The sequence below is a fragment of the Austrofundulus limnaeus genome, unplaced genomic scaffold, assembly GCF_001266775.1.
Source record: "Austrofundulus limnaeus strain Quisiro unplaced genomic scaffold, Austrofundulus_limnaeus-1.0 Scaffold27, whole genome shotgun sequence".
Lineage (NCBI taxonomy): Eukaryota > Metazoa > Chordata > Actinopteri > Cyprinodontiformes > Rivulidae > Austrofundulus > Austrofundulus limnaeus.
In genome coordinates this window covers 3,085,125-3,105,597 of record NW_013952429.1, presented here as the reverse complement: position 1 = coordinate 3,105,597, position 20,473 = coordinate 3,085,125, and the positions used below count along the sequence as shown (strand labels likewise).

Below are 20,473 nucleotides of genomic sequence, written 5' to 3'. Positions count from 1 at the left end.
AAAAAAAAAAAAAAGGAAAAATAAAATCCTGAGGTATTCACAATATAATGGCATTTATTCAGTTTGAAATGAGACTTGGGGAGTGGATGAAGGGCAAGGGGAGAATAAAACAGCCAAAAAAATAATAAAAAAAAACAACAACATTTGGATAAACGGGGCAGTAAAGCTGAGGAACAAGTCCTCCCTCCTCAGCACAGCAAACCAGCTAATTCATGCAATTCTGAAAGATCGAGCAACAAGATGAGGGGGGAGAGTCTCGCCTCGCTGCTAGGGGGGTGAGGGGGGTTCATAACAAGGCAATCAGAGCTCAGAATCCAAACGGGAGGCTTTCAGCTGGTTCATAAAACCAGCAAGTTTTAAAACAGGTCCAACTGTCCTCGAGGGTCTCTATCCTGCATGTTCTACCTGAGAAACCTGTAAAACATGCAGGATCAGTGCAGCCCCAGGACTCCTGCTCTAGAGTCAGACACATGGTGCTGTAGCTTTGTTTGTCCAGGTAAACAGTAAACAAAACAACGTCTAACAGTCACAGCAAAGTCAAAAACAGCAAACTTCACTGCGCTGCTGGTTTTTATTTCCACCTGTTCCTCTACAAAACTGGTCGCAGGTTAGTTTGATGGTTGAATACAATATTTTCCTTTCTGTACACACAAAAAATAAAAGCTAATGAGAGTCCATTTGTTTACCCTCCCGATAAACATAGAAAACAAAAAAAAAAAAAAAACATACAAACGAGCAATAAATAAATATAAGTGAGACAAATACACTGTTGAATCATATTCTCGTCGTGTCGCAGATTCATGATTGATAATAAAATTGCTGCGACGTTTTAAGAAAACGGGGAAACGCGTTCTCTCTGCACAAACAAACAAAAATAAAAAACCCATCACAAGTGCAACATCAGTCACCACAATCTCAGCATTACAGGAAAAAAAAATCAAAAATAATAATAAAAGCTCTGGTGTTTAACCGTAAGCTCACTACTACAGCATCAGACAAACACGACAAAATAATCTTAAAAAAATAGAATAATAAAAAATAAACGAGGGGATGAAAGGGGTAATAATAATAATAATTATAATAATAATAATAATAATAATACAAACAGCACACAGTTTATGACCCAAACTAGGGTAGCGAGAAATAAATCAACCATAAAGTTGGTAATAATAATAATAATTATAATAATAATAATAATAATAATAATAATACAAACAGCACACAGTTTATGACCCAAACTAGGGTAGCGAGAAATAAATCAACCATAAAGTTGACAATCAAAAAATAAAATAAAATATAATAATTAAAAAATACTATCAGACGTTCAGGTCAGAGGTCATCCTGTTTGTGGCGGTTTTAAACGAGGTGGGCGGATTAAAGCATCGCTCCACCTCGTCAGTAAAAATTACCTTTAAAAAGACGAGTGTGTGTCGTCACACACGTGTTTCTTTGTTCAATTTGGTGTCATCATCGCCCTGAATAATAACAACAACAATAAAACTGCAATCATAATAAAAACAAACAGAATAAACAAAATTAAAAAGCTAATAATTATTATAATCAACGTCGATAAAAGACTTTTGGTAGACTGACATACGTTACCCTCTCTCCGCACTCACGACATGTATGGCGCATGAACGAGGAGAAACAGGATGACCAAAGTGTTTTCTAACAAACAAAAACAAACAAACACTGTCGGCTATTAAAGATACAGCTTCTCCTCCTCCTGATCATCAACAAGTGATGGGTCAAAAGTGAAACAGTATATTGCAAAATAAAATAAAAAATAAAACATACTGACACAGAACATAAAAAAAGGCAAAAATGTGTCTCATCCTAAGTACACGACAGATCGACAACGTCTCAAATACAAAATAAAAACGTAATATACGTGTAAAAATCATAAATAATAAGAATAAAGTCTGTGCATCCCCGTCCAAACCGCTCATCGTCGAACAGAAAACCAAACGATGGCGGTTACAGCCGTGACAATAACATGCAACTGATATACTTTACAGCATCCCCCGTTCACACACACACACGCGCGCACACACACAACAAACCCCAGTCATACAATCCTTAAATATTCATCAGCTCATTCAAAACACGTGTCAGTGAACTCGTGCTGCGGTGCGTTTCTGCTCAGGAGCTGGAAACTGGAGCGACGCTCCCCGAAGAAGACCTCAAAATCTAATATGGCTGCCGTGCGCATACAGAGAAGCTTATTATTTGACTTCTGTCAGTTTGAATCGTATTAAATAAATGATACATACTGTAGTACTACATTATAGGATACCTGCTAGATAACCAGTTCTTGCCTCGTCTTGTTGAAAGTTAAAACCAGCACAATCTGGTTCCTGTTTATTTACACGGAGCGAGCGACGGAAACAAAATAAAGTGATAAAAAAAAAAAAAACTGGGTTGGCTCTGGTTTCAACTTCCAGGTTCCAGTCTAAGATCTGGATATTTACAGCGTACGGTTCGGATGAAGAGAACTCGACAGTTCACGCGTTCCAACATGATTTGAGGTTTGAATTTAGAGACAAACGGAAAGCAGATTAATGGTGGAGGTGTGTGTGTGGGGGCGGGGCTTATAAAGGAAAGCACCTTCACTATCTCCAGTTTCTCTGTGGAGCTGTGTGTACACAGGAAGCTCCTTCCCTGCTGAAGCGAGCTGACGTGGTTTGAATGACTGCATAGTGAAAATGATATTTGGTTTACTTACAAATGGGCAACACACGCACGCACACACACACTCAGCGCCGAGGCACGGCACAGGTAAACACCATCAGCTACTTTTATACATGTTTATACATAAAGCCTGTGTTGGCAGGAGCCAGCATCACTGTGTACAGTGGGATTTATTTATACATTTGGTGTGTGTGTTTCTGTAAAATAGACATTTTTTTTTACTAACACAAGTGAGGGGAGACTGGCTCTTTGACGTTGTAGTGAGCGAACAGAGATTACAGAAGAACAGCAGCACCACATCCAGCTCTGTGAGCGGCGGGTCACAGAGAGAAGTGTGTTTACGGGAGGGCAGGAGAGCCCTGCTGAGCTCAGGATCTGGAGTCACAACAACGCAGTCGGGCCAAACGTTTACCCAAACATCACGTCGGCTCAGGAGCCTGCAGCGTGAAACAAAACGAGCAGTGCTCAGGATGAAGCTGGTTTTATTAGCTCACTTTCAGCCAAGGCTCTGAGCTCGTCAGCATTTTGATTCATCACTTTAACAGTGATCCAGTTTGTCATTTAAGTCAACATCTGAACAGTCAAATTTTAATCTCAAGACAAAAAAGCTGAATGTTTTGTAGGAGTGTTTCTAAAGTAATTTTAAAAAGTTGTGTAGGTTTTAGTGAAAATCTTAAAATTCTGAAATAACTTGCTGCGTTCAGTAAATGAACATAACCAGGTAAAACCCAGAGAGCACCAGACTGAGCAGACGAATCGATTCGCCTCATTCCGTCGTAAGAGCACCAGTCTCCCCCTGCACAGCATGATACACACCCAGCACTGCTWTAATACAGCAACACCCCCCACCCAGCAAAAACAAACACACAAACACATTCTTCCCCACTAGCTAGAGCGACTTCATCACAGGTGAGAATAATGGATGCTAATGTAGGAGCAGAGTTCGAGTCGTTGTCACCTTTGGCGTGAACGGTTAGGGCTGTGGAGCTCGCAGGCGACCTGTGGACAGATGGAGGGATGAACAGACAGATGGACAGATAAAGGGTCCGGACAGACAGACAGGTGTCCCCCTCCATTATCTACACTGTACAGTCGCAGCGCGACGTGGTTTCAGAAATGATCGCCTACTCATGGTTGCGCTAACYGTGAGGCGTGCGTTAGTTTTTCTTTTTTAGCCGACCTCCATGCGGTTTCACTCGACCGTCTCTCACGTACTTCTGCTCTTCTGTATTTGGTACKATGTGTAGACATTGCATTATTTCATTTATTTGGCTTAAAAATGGAAAAAAAWATATGTTTCTTTCCTTTGGGGAAAAGAAAGCGAAGCAGCGTCTAAAGTGATAAAGGTAGCAGCAGTAGAGATTTGTAAATAAATAACACAATCTGAACAGAACGGTAAACAAACACRCTGGATCTCATCTCTAAACTCAGATCTGACAGGTTGGTGCGACACCACGAAAGCTTTTTATTGTTTTACTTCCGGTGAAACCTGGTTTCTGTCTCTTTCTCCGCATTTACATCCCAACAAYGTGACTTGTCTTTAACTTGTCGTCTCACTTCCTTTACGTTTYCTCTTCTCCACTCTCTCCTCTCATGTTCCCAAAGTCATCCATCCRTTCTGCCCTCCTGACAACATCCATGTCCCTCAGCCTCAACCAACTTCCTGTTTTACCCACCTTCACCACTCCTCACCTGTGTGTCTACCTGTGGTTTAGTTTGGTGTGTGTGTGTGTGTGTGTGGGGGGGGGGGGTGTTGCATCTAAATCTAGCAGGCTTTGGCTGTGAAGTCCCTGCACCAGGGACAGCAGGAGTGCTCTGTGGACCAGCGTTTCTGTTCGTAAAACCCGACGCACACTCTCAGGCTCCACCCGTTCACAATTCACTCAGGTAACATTCTTTAGCTTCATGTTGAGATCAGAATAAAGCAGGAAAAGAAAAAAAAAGAGGATTGTAACCACCCAGGTTGAAACACAGACACCGTCCTCCTTGAGGTTCCATAAAACCCACAACTTGCCATCAWGACTTTTCTCCCGTTTGAATTCACCGCAGAGCATCTCCAACAGCAACCTTTGGTCTGAAAACGCTGAAGTCTGTCTGACAGACGGAGCGACGGACAACGAAGAAGAGGTAGAAGCAGAGTTTGACGTATTATAGAGAGAATCGCTCCACGGTTAATAAGATCATCAAGTCATCTGCAAAACTAATATTTAGTCTTTGTTTCTTACAAACAAACCTTCCATCTGCCTTTCATCTTTTCACATCTAGAAAATAAACATCACTTTTTTAATGACTATAAAACTACGATACAATGCTAATTTTTTTGTGATTCGTTTTCAGTTTTTCCCCCCGCATTTATACATTCGATAAATATCACCGTAACACAAAAACCTTAACTACACACAGCCAGCAGAGGATCTGATACGCATAGATGTTAATGAAGCTCAACAAAAACATGGCTATGAAGTATAATCTCAAAAACAGCCCGTTTAGATATTTGTTCTTACATAAACGCTCATTCACGCAACACCTAGACTCAGCCTGAGAATGTAAGAGAAACACCTGAATTACAATTGCACAAACTTTGTTTTGTCCTCGTTATTTATGTACATAGGTGATGTCTGTTTGCTGAAGCAGCAGACGCTTTATTTCAGTGTGTAGTGACTACTCTGTCGACCAATCCAACAGCTTGGATCACTGCCGTACGAATAAAAAACTAGAGAAAACTGGAGAAAATGTACAAGAGCAGTCTGTATTTAAGGTGTTAAACACGCTGTGATAAGTGTGATAAAAGTGTGTGAATAAATGAAGGTAACCTTTCGCTGCCTCCTTGTTCAAAATGAACGTAACACTAAATAAAACCACTTCTGTCGTCTATCTGTCCATCTGTCAGAGCACCTCTGTCCATCACTCCATCTGTTCGTTGACAGCCCCCCACTGAGTGTCTTCTTCAGCTTCTCTGGTGGACAGATAAGACAGGCGGGATGGGTCTGGAGCCGGGCGCAGCTGCTACAACGCCTAAACTAGAACGGACCGAGCCTGGGCTGAAGCCAGGCTGGACCCGGTCTAGTCTAGAGCCTGACGGAGCCGACACCGGGGCCGGGCGGGACTAGGCTACCTACTGAAGAGCGAGTGGAGCATGTGCTGATGGCTGTAACACTGGCTGCTGCGGGGAGACTCGGTGCGATCCATCACCGTCTGAAACCAACCGGCAACGTCTACCTCCAGCACTTCGTAACGACGGATGAAACTGTGCTCCTGCAGCGAGGGCAGACAAGAACAACGAAACGTCAGTGAGTTTGGTCACTACTCTCAGATAAAAAGAGAAGATCTACACATTATTATAGTTTGAACCTTACCAGCAGCTGATGGTATTTTGGCCTTTTTCTGTGATCCTTTGTGAGGCTGGAAAAAAAACAACAACACACCAATAATAGATTTTAATTCAATTTTTCAATAGAATAAACATTAAAAACAAGTCTTTTCAGGCAGGTAAGAAAAATAAATTAACTTTTGCAAAAATCTTTCCATAACAAAAGTTAGATCCTATCCAATAGGCAAGTGTGCACAAATTGTTGCTGTTTTCTAGGGTTTATGTTTCTTTATGGCATATTTAATGAGAAATTCAATTTTAAAACTTTAATTTCACAAAAGGATAACTTTATTAATGTGAGATTCTATGATTTACACATAAGTTTTTTTTTTCTTGGTAAATACCCTTTTAAATACCTTGCAAAAAATTTTAATGCTCTACAGTGAAAGTCAAATAACAGACATTATATTTTTTTTCTGTAGCTATTTTTATTTGTTTATTTGTCAAATTATTTTTCTGTCACTTTTTAGGTCAACAAAAAAATTGTGATTTTAATCGAGATCAGACAATAAGAAAAATTTTATCGTGATCATTTTTTTTTGCCATTTTGCCCAACCCTAGGTCAAATACTGTCTAATGCATAAAACCTTCAGGCAACATCATTTTTTTCTGTTCCATCCTAACTATCTTTTAAAAAATAAGAGCTGCTTTAATATTTCCAAGCACAAACGTCAAGAAAACCCCTTGGGACTGAAGAAGTTAAATAAAAATATTTCTATCTATTTCACTAATTTCTGCATTAACTTTACTGTACTTATAAGTAATAATGTCACTTAAACGTGTCAATCTAATTCTTGCATTTATTTTGCAGCTTACAGATTTTCTAGCAAATAAATAGTTCTTATTCTCTTTTGGTCAGATTGAATGTTATCCATTTAAAGTGTTACTTGTGAACTCTTTGAGCCTAACTGTGGGTCAGTGTAACACAATAATRTAAGGCTTCACACGGTGCTGCTTTAAAAATACCTCACTGCAATAACTGTTACTGTCATGATCAGCCTCAAATAAAAATATCTGTAAACCTCCAAGTCAAAATGGGGACAAATTGGTGACAGTCAAATCTTTAGTTGGTTCATTTAGGAGTGAAAAAAGAGTCCTTATTGGATTTGGATCTTCTTAAAAGTACATTTAATTAAGCTGTGATCTGAACTCACCAATCTTTGACGAAGGACTGAAAGTCAGGGGAGAAACCCATGCTGACAGGCAGGACAGGAGGATCTTCCTGCAGCACTTTGGTCAGAACTTCAAAGTCCGTCTTGCAGTTCTTGTAAGGAAACTGTCCTGTGGCCAGCTCCACCTAGGAGAGACAAGGGATGCGTTAAAAGACAACAAATGTTTCAATGTGAAAAAAAAAAAAGTAGATTTTCTTATTATTAAGTTGTTCATGGTAATGATGTAAGATATTTACCAGTGAGATGCCGAGGCTCCACACGTCTGCTCTGATGTCGTAGTCAGGTTTGGTGGGATCAGGAGGATCTATTCGTTCAGGCTGAAGGAATTAAAAATATATATAAAAATAGTTTAAGACAAAGGTGTTTCATCTGCAAACATGGATTTCTGAGCAGACAAGGTTTCTGTACCATTCCAAGGATTCTCTCTCTAATTTGACCTGATTTCAATATTCTAATGTGAATTTTGTTATTCTGGCAGTATTTCCAGACCAATAAAACAAAAGAAAGCACAAAAAGAGGGTTTGATAAAAATAAAATAAAAAAAACAATGAAGTTGTGGTCTTTRGAAAGCAGGGTGGCTGATTTAGAAAGCGTTGTGCGTTTCGTCTGTGGACCTTGTGTTTGAATGAGAATACATGCTCACCGCCATGTAGGCAGCACAGCCAGCACTGCGAGTCTTCGCCTTGGAGTCGACGAGGCGGCCGCTGATGCCGAAGTCGCACAGTTTGATCTGACCTTTAGCATCGATGAGGATGTTGGAGGGTTTGACGTCCCGGTGGATGACTCCGTGTTTCTCTTTCAGGTACAACAAAGCTTTCACTATCTGCAGCAGAAACACAAACAATGTATAAAAAAAAGGTTCAACAATAACGTGAGAAATCTTCTTTACAAATCAGGTGAGACTTACTGCAACCGTCATCTTTCCAAGGATTCTCTCTGGAATAGGACCCTGAATTCTCTTCTTCAGCTTCTCTGCACATGTCCCCATYAACTCCATCGCAATGAATACATCCGTCTGTTTACAGAAACAAACGCGTGGATTAACAAGTTAAAATTCAAAATGCAAAGAAGTTTACCATCATAAAAACTTAAAGCAAAACACAAACATTAGTTTTTACTGAGTTAAGGTTTCCTGGATCCCTGCCATTGAAACAGAAGTGTTTTGAGGAGACTCACGTTGGTGACTATGGCACCGTAGCACTGAATGATGTAAGGACAGTCATGACTTTTCAGCACCACGTCCAGGTCCATCAGGATCCTCTTGTTCTCATCCTTATTTCCTGTACGACGCATTTGCTGTTGACACAAACGTTCATGAGTGAAAGTGGAACTGCTTCTTTTTTCAGGCAGCCTATTAAGATACGACTTCTGTACGACTAGTTTCCAGTACGGTCTAATGAGATTTAAGTATTACTGATGTACAGTGTTTACAAAAACAAACTGAAAATCATGACCCTAAAAACCAAACCATGTTTTTGGTGAACTTTTCAATTCTTTAGTAGAAAAGAAGTTAAATAAAAAATACAACATGAACAGTAAACAGTGCAGGGGCTTCTTACTTTCACAGCTATGACATGACCCGTCTTCTTGAAACGGACTTTGAAAACCTGTCCACAAGTCCCACTGCCGATCTCTCCCTCACTGATGAGGTCTGTTACTTCTGCTGGATACCTCTGTGGACGCATAGAGTCAAAAACCACTTTTAGATCCTGCCCAAGATATCAGCACGTTACTTTATCAACAGGCTGAGACCACCGTCACAAGTTGTCTGATTTGTAAAGAAGCGGTTTCCTGTTGAGTCGACACTAAAGAACACACAGCAGGAAGAGGCATTAAAGGCCCGCCTCATTAAAAATGAACCGTTAGTGCCGAGTGGTGTTTCACTGAGTGCATGACTCAGCAAACCCCTCAGAGATAAAGAGGGGAAGTTAGAATTAGTGAAAAAGAAAACTGGTAAGAAGCAATGACTCCTTTCTTTTTAAAAATCAGTGCATTTTAACAGAAACTAGAAACAAAACCAGAGGTAGAGGCTCAAAAAATGAAAAACTAAATGAGGCCTGTGATTATTAGACGAAACAAACACATCAATGCTGATGATAAAACACCAGACACGATTGTGATGATCAAGCTGTACATTTTAATTTATAAAACTTTAGACGTTCTCTGTTGACTCAATCAGAGTCTGATCCAACCATAMATACCCATAAAACTGCTGTGTTTTATTTTTATTGACATGAGGAGTTTGTTCAGGTCTGTGTATCCTGTCATTTTATTTTCAGTTCTGTAACTCTAACATGCAACACTTTTGAAATGTAACATAAGCCTCTGCTCGACTCCCACCTGTCCGTCAATCTTCAAATAACCCGTCTGCTTCATGATCTCCTGCAGCTTCTGGTCAATCTCCACACTRCGAGCATTACAAGAACAAACAAAACTAAAAAAACAGAGCTGACAAATGTTACATGAAAGGTGCTTTTGTGCTTTCATCTCTCGTAATTAAAAATCATTTTTTTACTAGCTTATTATTAAAAACACGACACTAACGAGGTTTCCACAAACATCAGGCTCAACCTACTTTTCGAGGCTCTTCTGTAGGCCGTACGGCGGCGTGGGCAGAGTGAGCATGTGTCGGGGGCGGCTGGGGTAGGGGTGATGCTGAGGCGAGCTCTCTGAAGATGACGAGCGGCTGCCTCCATCGTTGGCCAGGGGCAGCTGGAGCGCTGCATTAAAGTCAGATAAGACACGTTAGAAACAAACCAAAGACGAAACCTGGTGGTGTGTTATAGCCTCAGAGAACATCGTCGTAAAATCGATTTCTGTGTCGTTTCGGTTTCTGGGGCACCAAGTCATAGTGAGGATCAGCAGAATAGTCTGTTACATTATCGCTTATAGAGTTTAGTCTCCAGTTTTCATTAATACACCCGAAAAGTAATATTTCTAGATAAAAAAAACTAAAACTCTGTGTGCATACATGGGGTGCAAACACAGCAGAAAATATTAGTTTTTAAAAACATTCAGGGTAGTGCAGATTGGATCTTAAGCAGTGAACTGATTGTGCTAAATAAACCAAGAAAAGAAGGAGGTTTTAACTGGAGGTAAACTTAATAGTGAGCATATTTATATTTGTGGTAATTATTGTCAACAAGAGAAAAACAAACTGAGAACGGGAACAATAATTTGCAGTAAGTAGTGAGAACTGAGACAGAACTCAATAAAAGATTAACTTGAGAAATCATCTTTATTTATTATTTGTTTTAGCATCTAAATTTTATCTGCATGTCCCTGTAAATAATCATTATAAATGTCAGGTTCTCAGATCTCAGTGATGATATTGGAATTTGGACATCACTGTCGATGAAATCACTGACTTAATCAGGGTTCCCACATGGTCAACATCAAATTCAAGGACCTTTCAAGGACTTTCCAGTACCAATTTCCTCAAATTGAAGAACCACGTGCAAGGGCAATTACCTACTGCAGAATGTTACCAATAAACAGGTTTAATATCATGTAAACTCAATGAAAAACTGAAAAACACAGAAGTTGAGTCAGAAACATGACGTCAGTTTACTGTAATCCTGTTATCCACTGCAACAAATGTACGTTTTTTTAAATTAAATTTTAAAAATTATTTTTTTAAAAGATGATGAAAATCAGTTGTGTAAATAGAGAATTTCAATCCCCCAAAAAAACATTCAATGACTTTCAAGGACAAGTGTAATTTTTGGCTGCTTTCACTTGAAATAATTTTTTTAATTCATAAACTTTCAAGGATTTCAAGGACCCGTGGGAACCCTGCTTAATGACAAAAAGTTATAAAAGACCATAATTTGAAACTGAAGCTACATCGAGTTTCTGGTAATAAAGCCTACCTATTATAAATATTAAAACATTAACCTTTAAATAATTATTTTATGAACCTTGCAGCTTTTACTGTTATTATAATAAATGCGTTTTGTCATAGCAAGCTGGCAGCTCCTCAGAGAGTGCCGGAGGATGCTTTTTGTCCACGTCATCTGGATGGATGTGCCTGTAAAAAGAGGATTAGTCAGTGAAAGAAGGGGTTAGTGTGGACAGAAAGTAAGACTCAGTCTTTAGTCATTTGCATCTCCGAGGTTGGACTGGTTCCAGACGGACAGGAAGACTGACCGGAAGACGTAGCACGGAGGAGGTGAAACGCTTAAAAGACAGACATGAGCAGGCGCTGCTGCCCCAYCTCCTGCTCACACAGCGCCACTGCAAAGAGGGGGATGCAGAGAGGCGAAACACAGACATCWAACAGTCCAATGTGTGTGTGAGCCAGAGAAGAAATTCAGCCAAAAAAACTGCATAGCACAGACTAAACTGGAAGTCAGACAGTCAYTCAGACCTGGACAGGAAGGAGGAAGTTCTCCAGTCTGCACATGTGGAAAGTAGGAATAAAAAAGAGTGTTCACAGCAATCCTGCAGACAAACCAACGGGGATGCTGGATTAGAGACTGTGTCAAAAAGARTATAAAATAAATAAAAGACACAACCCATTCCATCGCGCCGTGCAGAAAAGCTACATGCACCGTGATTCTCTGCCTCCAGCAAAACAAAGGTTAATCGTTCTGCACGCGTCCACACGCACGCCGAGAACATAAACACATACCAACACCGCCCTGCCACTGGCACACACACACGGACACACACAGGAGGAGAGATGGAAAGATGGATGTTTACAGGAGGAGTAAATTACTGCTGAACTAAAATATGTCAGCGCTAGTCAAAGACTGGTTTTATAAACATGGTTTATACAGTTTCTTAGAAGAGTAATACGAGACAAAAAAATGCTGAATGTTAGAAAAGTAATTTGTATTCTGAAGGTTAATGTTAATTTTAGAGCTCTGGCAATTCAGCATTTTAGCGATTGAGCATTCGATTAATCAATCAGGTATTTGGATATAAATACAGAATTTAAAGCTCAACAAGGGAATAACCTAAGTGTCTTTGTTTTTGGTTTGTGTTCTTCTAGAAACATTTACGTGACACTAAAATAGTTTGAAGGCAGATGGCCTCATCCTCATTAGAAATCCTCTATTCCTTTTATAAAAAMTTGTTAGTATTGGTAAAACGGGATGGGATTTCCTCTCAAAGCAAAGAGCTGCTGGACCTGCTGTGCACATTGTTCCAGCTTCTTGTTTGATATTTCTCTAACTCTGCACTTCAGTTTGTACCTGATGGYTCAGAATGACAAAGACTCTTCGTCTGGGGAAGCATGTGTGAGCCGTTGTGGCAAAATGAGCTGGAATAAGCAATGTTTGTCCAAAATGTTAAAATTGTTTTTGCTGTAACCTAGATTAAATGAGTCCATAACGACGCCATGTAGCGACCCTTAATGTTAAGATAAATATGGCAGGATCCCATTCGAGCTGAACTTGTGATGAGCTGTCTCAGTTTTTGGCAGCATTACTGGACGATAAAAAAAAAATCAAAGATGAAGAGAAAGAGGATGGAAGACAACATATGGGAGAAAGGTGTTAGGAGGCTGAGAGAGGGTGGAGGGGTGCAGTGGCAGAAGGAGCGATGGATTGAATGATACCTGCACGCTGGGAGGGGGCTGGAGCAGGACTGAGCTGGATCACGATGACTAGACGGAAGAAAGAGAATACACACACGCTCGCATTACTGCTCTGTTCTACTCAGACGGTCACACATGTGCATCCACACACATTCCAACAAATTACARAAAATAAATGACTCCATTAAATTAAAAAAAGGAAACTTTCTCTATAGRCATTAAAACACTGCTTCACTTTAGTTTTGGACTCCAAAGCCTCCTGGCTCACAGTGCAGCTGAGCACAGCATATTTTAGCTACCAGTGTTTAAACAGGAGCAGACTCTGCTTGGATTTTATCATCGTAAACAGAACTGCTCATCACTGTGACTTGAACAAAAATGCATCCATCCCTTCCTACACTTTGCTAAAACCAACAGCAGGGGGAACTCAATCAGTAATGTTACCCCAAGCCACAGTTTACTGGTGCACCAAAACCAGCCTGATGTGTCTAACGATAACATTGGCTTCTCTGAATAAACAGTGGATTTTTWAAAAATATCTCTTATAAATTATGTCGTGGCACTTTACGTGAGCCATATCATCCCTCAGACAGATCTGGTTTATCTGGATCGAATGAAAAAAGTCTCCAACACCATCAAAATAGCTTCATAAACAGATTTTAGTCATTGTCGCCTCATTAGATATAAACAATACAAGTGTCATCATCAAACCAGGTACCAAAGGTACAGGAGACGCAATGAAACAAGCTTTCCAAGTTGCTTGATGAACCCTTTCATCCTAAGTGCACCAGTTTATGTAGTTAAGATGATAAACTACAGATGCTCAAATCAATCTGATCACTGAGGAMATTTTTACAAAATGTGACAAGTTATTCAAAATGAAAACAGAAGAATACCAGAAGCTGTCAGAGGAGAGTCAGCGTCGGTGTATACAACTTATGCTGTGTTGTAACAGCTTTAAATACTATTTTAAAAGATGGCGTGATGTGACAAATCCACAAAAGGACTTCAGAGTTTGAGTGGCACATCAGGTCTTCARGGTCACATTTTTCTGGAGTTGACATCTGGTTACTGTTGTGTAACTGAGAAGGACCAAGTGATCAACAGGTAGAAAAGCAACATTTTAATCTCATTCTGTTTTCAACAATTATATTTTTCTCGATCTCTGGACAGTCAGCACACTGACACTTTTCCAAGACGTCTTGATACAATGGCAGGTTTGATGTGTTTATATGATTTTACTTTTCACCACCAACATAAAAAAACTAGCTATAATGGTCTGCAAAAGAAGCTGAACCACAACATTATTATCACAATGTCCATTTTACTCTCAGACTAACGGCTAGGAGAAGTCTGCTTTATTTTTCAATGCCAATAACAATTCCTGGACAAGGCAGGTAAATTGACTTATGACTATGGGAACAAAAAAAAAGGTACTCAGTAAAACTAAACCTCAAATGTACTGAGCAATTACTTCTAAAATCATAGTAAAAAACTGAGTTAAACAGCAGCAAAGAATTTCCTCTCAAAGACCAATAATTACAATTTCAGCAGCTCCTGTCAAGYCCTTTTATTTAAACAATTTGTTTAAAGCAAAAGTCAAATAAACAGCTATTTAAAGCACATAAAAGAGAAATAACATGCAATAAAAGTAGCCAATTTTAAAGGGTGCAAACCAAAATTGACACAAATATAGCCAAATGACTTTAATGTTCATGAAACCCTGAAAAGTATAACTTGTTCGCTACTGCTGTTGCTTTATTTTTAATTTAGTGCCTAACCCTCTAGCTTAGCTCCCACAAATGACCGTCTGAATGTGATGAAATGWTAATAAAATCTGGCTTTAGCACAAAAGTCGCGTTTACACACACTGCTCACTATATTCAATAACCTTTACGATAGCTATAGATGAGTGTCACGTCCGTGACCTTTTTATTTAAAAGCTGGTTATTTTTTCATCCTGCCGCCAGGCCTGCTACCATCACAAGACTTATAGCCTGTTAGCTTAGCATGTCTGACAGGACAGAAATAAACAGATTTCGACACAAGATTGTCAACAACATATATCATGACATTGTCTCGGTTTTTAAACTCTTTTAAACATTACTCCCTACACGAGCTGTTCCGCTTAATTGATTACGGATTTGACAGTAAAACCGAGATGACTCGGTGTTTGTTTACGTAGCTAGCCTGCTAGCATACTGGTAGCTAGTGGTAGCAGCGAAACAACCCTCCGCTCCTCCTCTCRGATATTCCTCCAGCTATTAACCGACACCGACGCACCGGTGCCCGGTGGACACTCACTCGGCCTCGGACGTGATCGCTGTGGACTCATGTCGATGCTGAGGTCGATTCTCCGGCGGGCTTCTTCATTCTCCTGCTTTAGCTTCTCCTCGATTCGCGACAGCCTCTGTTCCAACGACGACATCTTGAAAAATTGAGCACCATGTAGCTCCCAGCAGAGCTCGCGACTCCCCCTCTGTGGCAGGCAGTGCAAGCAACTAGCTAACCAACTAACCTATTAACTAACCAGCTGCACAATTTCTGTCTGACAATTGTCACATTTTAAGTTTACCTAACTACCTATTATTTATTAATCATTTAATGTATTTTTGATATAACAAAACAAATAAAACACAAGACAAAAATTCCTAAATAAATTTAACCTGGTTTTACAAAGAATCCACTCCCATCAGCTTTATAAACAATACACTTGAGTGTAGAAAAAATAGTTCAAATAAATGGAGTCACCATGGTAACCAAACACTGGTGTCTCTCACTCCCTGACAGCAAACATAAGAGGCGGACAAGGAAAGTCTAAAAACAATATGCTGTGCAAAAATATTGTTATATTTGGAGGTAAAGCAAAATAGGTTTGTACCATCTAACAGCACGGAGATGGCAGCATCGTGTGGGGACGGTTTATTTTTGTGAAAAGGGACAGAATTGTGAACAGAATAGTAGTAAGAACTTTTCCTTATGGGTGTCTGGTACCCGCCAGCCTGACATTGTAAATAAGAAGTTATTGTTTTGCCTGGTAAAAATAAAGATTAAATAAAAATATAAAATAAAGAAGAGCTGTGAAGCGTAAACATGTTTCTCATTTTATATTAAAATCAGTGTTAGGTTCTGCTTGTGTCCCACTGATGGCATGACTTAGTTCAGTATGGACAGTTGACATTACATATACTGTGCGTTATTAAGATTCAATGTTTTTTATTATTCTGTGTTGGTTGCATGACATCTGATTAAAACGTTGCATGTTGGCAAAACATTTCTTGAACTACTGGATGGATTTTGATGTGGATCAGGAAGKGGGGCAGTCAGTCTATTTTGATTGGCGGTTTGATCCTGTTTTTGCATTTTAAATCACATTTGTWTATTTTGCACAGGTTTTATTCATGGAGAAATTTAGATTGTTGAAAAATATGAAAGTTTAATGTGTAACTATATAATTTGTTGTTCTAGAAAGCTTTTGTTTTGTTAACTGAAGAGTACCATTGTTTGAATTTATACTTGAGGAAAAAAAGGGCAGATATAAGATTTTTTTCTTCTCTCTGCTGCCTTTCGTTTCATTGTTTTTGCATTTTCTTTTATTTTTATTGTGCATGGAATTAATGTTTTTTATGAAATGAATAGTTAAAAAAATTGATGCATATTTTTCTCCTCATTTATCTGTGTTCGGGACATAAAGGCAGCAGGTCCGGGACGAAAGGCTTTCTTCTTCCCAGTCGACTCTCCAGCTCCATTTTGTCAGTTTGTTTCACCGTGTCTTCATTATCATCCTCTGAGTTTGTTTTTGGATCTTTGTTGCTGAAATTWTTAAAATAATTCAGGCTGAATTTAAAAAATACTGCAAACAAATTCCATATTTTTCAGGACTTCTTAAGAAACCTCAGCTAAATAATACAGAACTGAACTGTGGCTTTGAGAATAAAGGGTGTTATGTTTTCTCTATGCTGTGAAGAGACGTTTACGTTGACGTAAACAACCCCAGGCTGATATGAGCRCACCTTCAGACACCAAGAAGCAGACAGAATATTCACTCCAGGGTTTCTTTATAAAAGCAGTCGTCTCGTCCGCTCAGCTGTTCTGTATCGTCTCACACACAGACAGTAAAACCCTAACAATCGTACATACAGCTTCACAACAAACAAAAAGACGTTACGGAACATTTATCTACTTCTTAACTTCTCCGTTACCCTCTCATGATATTGTTTACACAGAAATGTTTTGACGCTGCCAAAAGCTTCCTGACTGGACCTTTTAAGATGTAAGAAAGAAGGTTTTCTTYACGGCTTGACTCAAACTCAAAGCAGACACTAAACGAGTCATTCTGATGAAGATTTAATCGTCTTGAAGGGAAACGACTTGGAGAATGACTGCGTCGAAGCCACAACAGCCACCCTGTCACCGACACACTTTAGTGTTATGACCTTTTTTGTTTGTTTCAGTTACGTGTTTGCGGTATAGCTTTCACGCTGATTGTTTTGTGTGCTACAATTTTAAATTAAAATCTGGTTAAAAACTCATAAATCCAATTAAAATAAAGGTTTTGTGCAAGATGATGAACGATGAAAATTAAACACGACTTAAATTCCTGATGTGAAACAAAGCAGCTAAGTTGGTGAACATCACAGGTTTACCACAAGGCAGTGCTCTTAAAAACCCATAAATAAAGTTAAAAAACAACSTAGCATGAGTTGCAGATGTTTTTTCTGCAGCAGAGTAATCCTGCTGCTGTTAAAAAACAAAAATAGCTCACTTCTTATTGGAGCAAATAAAGTAGAAATGTAAGGCATTGGTATGAGAGGCCACTGAGGAAGCCCTGAACAGTCAACAGTACACAAACTCCTCCATCAGGACAACAGGAGGCAGCTTATTAAAGGTTTTCAGGTCCCATAATTCAGTGGTGTACAGTGACTGCAGGAGAGCTTCATGTGTTTTCCTTCGTTATGAGAGAACAGCTATCTGATCCGATTCTCAGTCCACAATCTTAAATAGCAGACACACTAAACAGGCTGTCTGCATTTTTTTTCACAGTTTAGGTAACAGCAGACAGTGTAGACAGACTGATTTCATCCTGTCTGTCCTTAGCCTTCAATAAAAAAAAAATCTAATAAAAATAAAATCCAACATTCCTCCCGTGTACTGAGGGGCTTTGGGTTCACTAGCAGAGGTCAGAGACATAATCGAAGTCCCGAAAGCTGTCCTGGTCCTTGCGGGTGAGCACGCGGGGCTCACGTGGAGGCGTGAGCGCCGGCGGCTCGGTGGTGAATTCTTCGTCGAAGTTGCTGACGTCTTCTTTGTTGCGAACGGAGGGAACGAAGGGGGGAGGTACTTTCTTTTGCAGCAGCGCCTCCCAGTCCACGTTCTGGAGGGAAAAGATGAGAAAAGAAATGGGTAGGAGGCGTGGACAACCTCAAAAACAAACTCAATGTGCAATTAAAAGTTAATATTTGGCATTTGGCTTGAATACGATTGGCGTCGCCAGGCTGGCACGCTGGACGGGGGATTTCCCCGGTAGTCCCCTCTACGCTCCCTTTCTCTCTTAAACCTATTGTCTACTTCCTGGTCAAAGTCCTCACTCTGTTTCAAACTGTTTTCCCTCCATCTCTGCCTTTGAGCTTCCGTCCTCCTCTCTCTGAAAAGGTTCTGACTGTGGTCGGTCCATCTGTCCACATCTCAATCAGCTGTAGCTCCATGTAAAAAAACATAAAAAAKCCTCTTGCTTTGATTCAAACACTAAAACTGACTGAACTTAATGGCAAACACTAAATTCCTCAGATCTCATCACTCAGTCACGCTCTTCTCTTCATCGCCGCCAGCTTTATACAATTTCACATCTTCTTATTTTTACAGATTGTTTTTCTTTTCCCAAATAATTTCAGGCCTCAAACAGAAAAGGTCTTATGTTAATTTGGCGGGGTGTGGGGTGAGACCAGACTGAGGTGTTTTTCCATCAATCTGCCCCTCTCTCTGCCTCCTGATGCAACACCCTTCATGGCATACGTTTTGTTAAAAAAGTGCCATTAGTCTGGTTTTACTWATTAACCATTTAAAAACTGGTGTGAATCTTGAAGTCTGTTCTTTTGACACAAGTTCAATCAGATCCTCAGAGAGCGATTTAAATCGTTTGTGACTACGACGTGCCAGAATCCAGGGACTCTAGGCGTAAATCATCAGTTTAATATTATCAGCTAAAAGCCACAATTAATCGTTTTTTACCAATGTTCCCCAGCCCTGTTTCTCAGACCACTTGGGTTGTTGGACCCTTTTAAACACGTACGTTTGGTAAAATGAACGCAGTCTACCCTGAGCAGCAATCAAGCAGCCAAGTCCACTTCTGATTGCAAAAATGTTTTTTGTGGGGGGGGTCTCATTTCCTGTGGAAGCTTCAATCAGTTCGGACAAAACGGAYGTGTAACGACAGGTTTGAACAGGGCCAAAGACTGGATTTAATGTTTGAGGTTTGCAGTGTAGCTTCACCATCGTTCTTACTCTGAAAAACGGCTGCTTCTTCACCTCCTCTGCGTCCTTCTCACCAGATCCCAGCCTTCTTTCTGGGTTTCTTCGTAACAGCTGAATGCAAACAAGGATACGAAATGATGAGATTTTTCTTTTACACCCATCATTTGTGACGAGGAGTGTGTCTTTTTTAAAAGTGAAGCATTTGAATGTATCAAACAGCAGGACAGAGAAAACATTACTCTTCTCATGATGCCGATGGCCTCAGTGGAGAGGAAGCGTGGGTAGCGCACTTCATCATTCACAATGCTGTCGAACACCTCCTCCTCATCATCGCCCGGGAACGGAGACTAGACAACACACGGAGCAGATTTTAAATTTAACAAGCAGATTATTATCAGRTTATCATTTTTGTTCTGTTCAGTAMAACCTCAGCAAAAAAGGGTGAGTTTTTTATTTTTGYTCTCACCTCTCCCACCAGCATTTCATAAATGAGGACCCCAAGTCCCCACCAGTCTACAGCTCGGGTGTACGAAGTATCTGTGAGCACCTCTGGGGCCAAAAACTCAGGAGTTCCACAGAAGGTGCTGGTCCGGTCCCCGTAACCCATTCCTTCAGAGACAGAATAAACAGTTTGTGTCTGTGAGGCTTTTTAAAAGAATCTTACGGATGTTTTACTTAWTTTCTTCTATTACCTGAATCATAAAAACCTGTCGCTCATTTCCTTCTCTTTGTTATAAGTTTAAAGTCGTACATTAAAACAGTTTATCACTCATTACTCTAATCCCAGAGACAGAATCAAAGACACGTAAAGCAACATTTGAACAGAGCAGAAACAGAAGTAAACTGTAGACGGACTCACAAATTTACCTTAATCCCTCTAACATATTATTTTGTAAATTGAAATGAATGTAATTCTATAATTTGATTGATTGTAATATTTTGTTAGTTATGTATAAAGCACACCAAAATGTATTACCTTTAAATGTTCAGATAAATTTTACAAAGAGAGAAAGTTGTTATAATCTTAAGTGAATAGAGATGTTCATGAAACCTAAATTTAGATCATGAAGAACGATGCACCTTAATTCAAGGAGTGAGACTGTGGAATAATTTAGAAGACAATGTTAAAAGTGCCACATCAATATGTTTATTTAAATTGTACCTTATCCCCCTGTGAAAAGATAACTCCGCCCCAAGGCAAAATTTGAAAAATGCATCAAAGTGGGT

The 20,473-nt window shown here is 39.7% G+C and overlaps 2 protein-coding genes across 3 annotated transcripts in view; both read right to left on the bottom strand.

Moving 5' to 3' along the window:
- Window positions 1-1,351: 1,351 nt before the first annotated feature.
- On the bottom strand, window positions 1,352-16,217 carry map2k7 (mitogen-activated protein kinase kinase 7). Of its 2 annotated transcripts, XM_014005009.1 has the most exons (13): window positions 15,080-16,217; window positions 12,797-12,844; window positions 9,809-9,953; window positions 9,574-9,640; window positions 8,793-8,906; window positions 8,410-8,529; window positions 8,141-8,248; window positions 7,877-8,056; window positions 7,470-7,550; window positions 7,216-7,358; window positions 6,048-6,093; window positions 5,811-5,946; window positions 1,352-3,690 (listed from the first exon to the last, which is right to left on the bottom strand). In XM_014005009.1, exons 1-13 carry the CDS (start codon window positions 15,201-15,203, stop codon window positions 3,665-3,667), a joined length of 1,338 nt encoding a protein of 445 aa, XP_013860463.1. In that variant the 5' UTR covers window positions 15,204-16,217; the 3' UTR covers window positions 1,352-3,664. The 2 variants fall into 2 exon arrangements, with proteins under 2 accessions (XP_013860463.1, XP_013860464.1); XM_014005010.1 differs by lacking the exon at window positions 12,797-12,844 and having other exon boundaries at window positions 15,080-16,214.
- Window positions 16,218-16,816: 599 nt separating this feature from the next.
- Window positions 16,817-20,473, bottom strand: part of pkn1a (protein kinase N1a) — a gene marked incomplete in the record, with an annotated part of 33,383 nt that continues 29,726 nt past the window's right edge. The window contains 3 exon segments of the mRNA XM_014005008.1: window positions 16,817-18,149; window positions 19,277-19,357; window positions 19,486-19,578. Of these exon segments, the coding sequence (XP_013860462.1) occupies window positions 17,946-18,149; window positions 19,277-19,357; window positions 19,486-19,578 (378 nt within the window).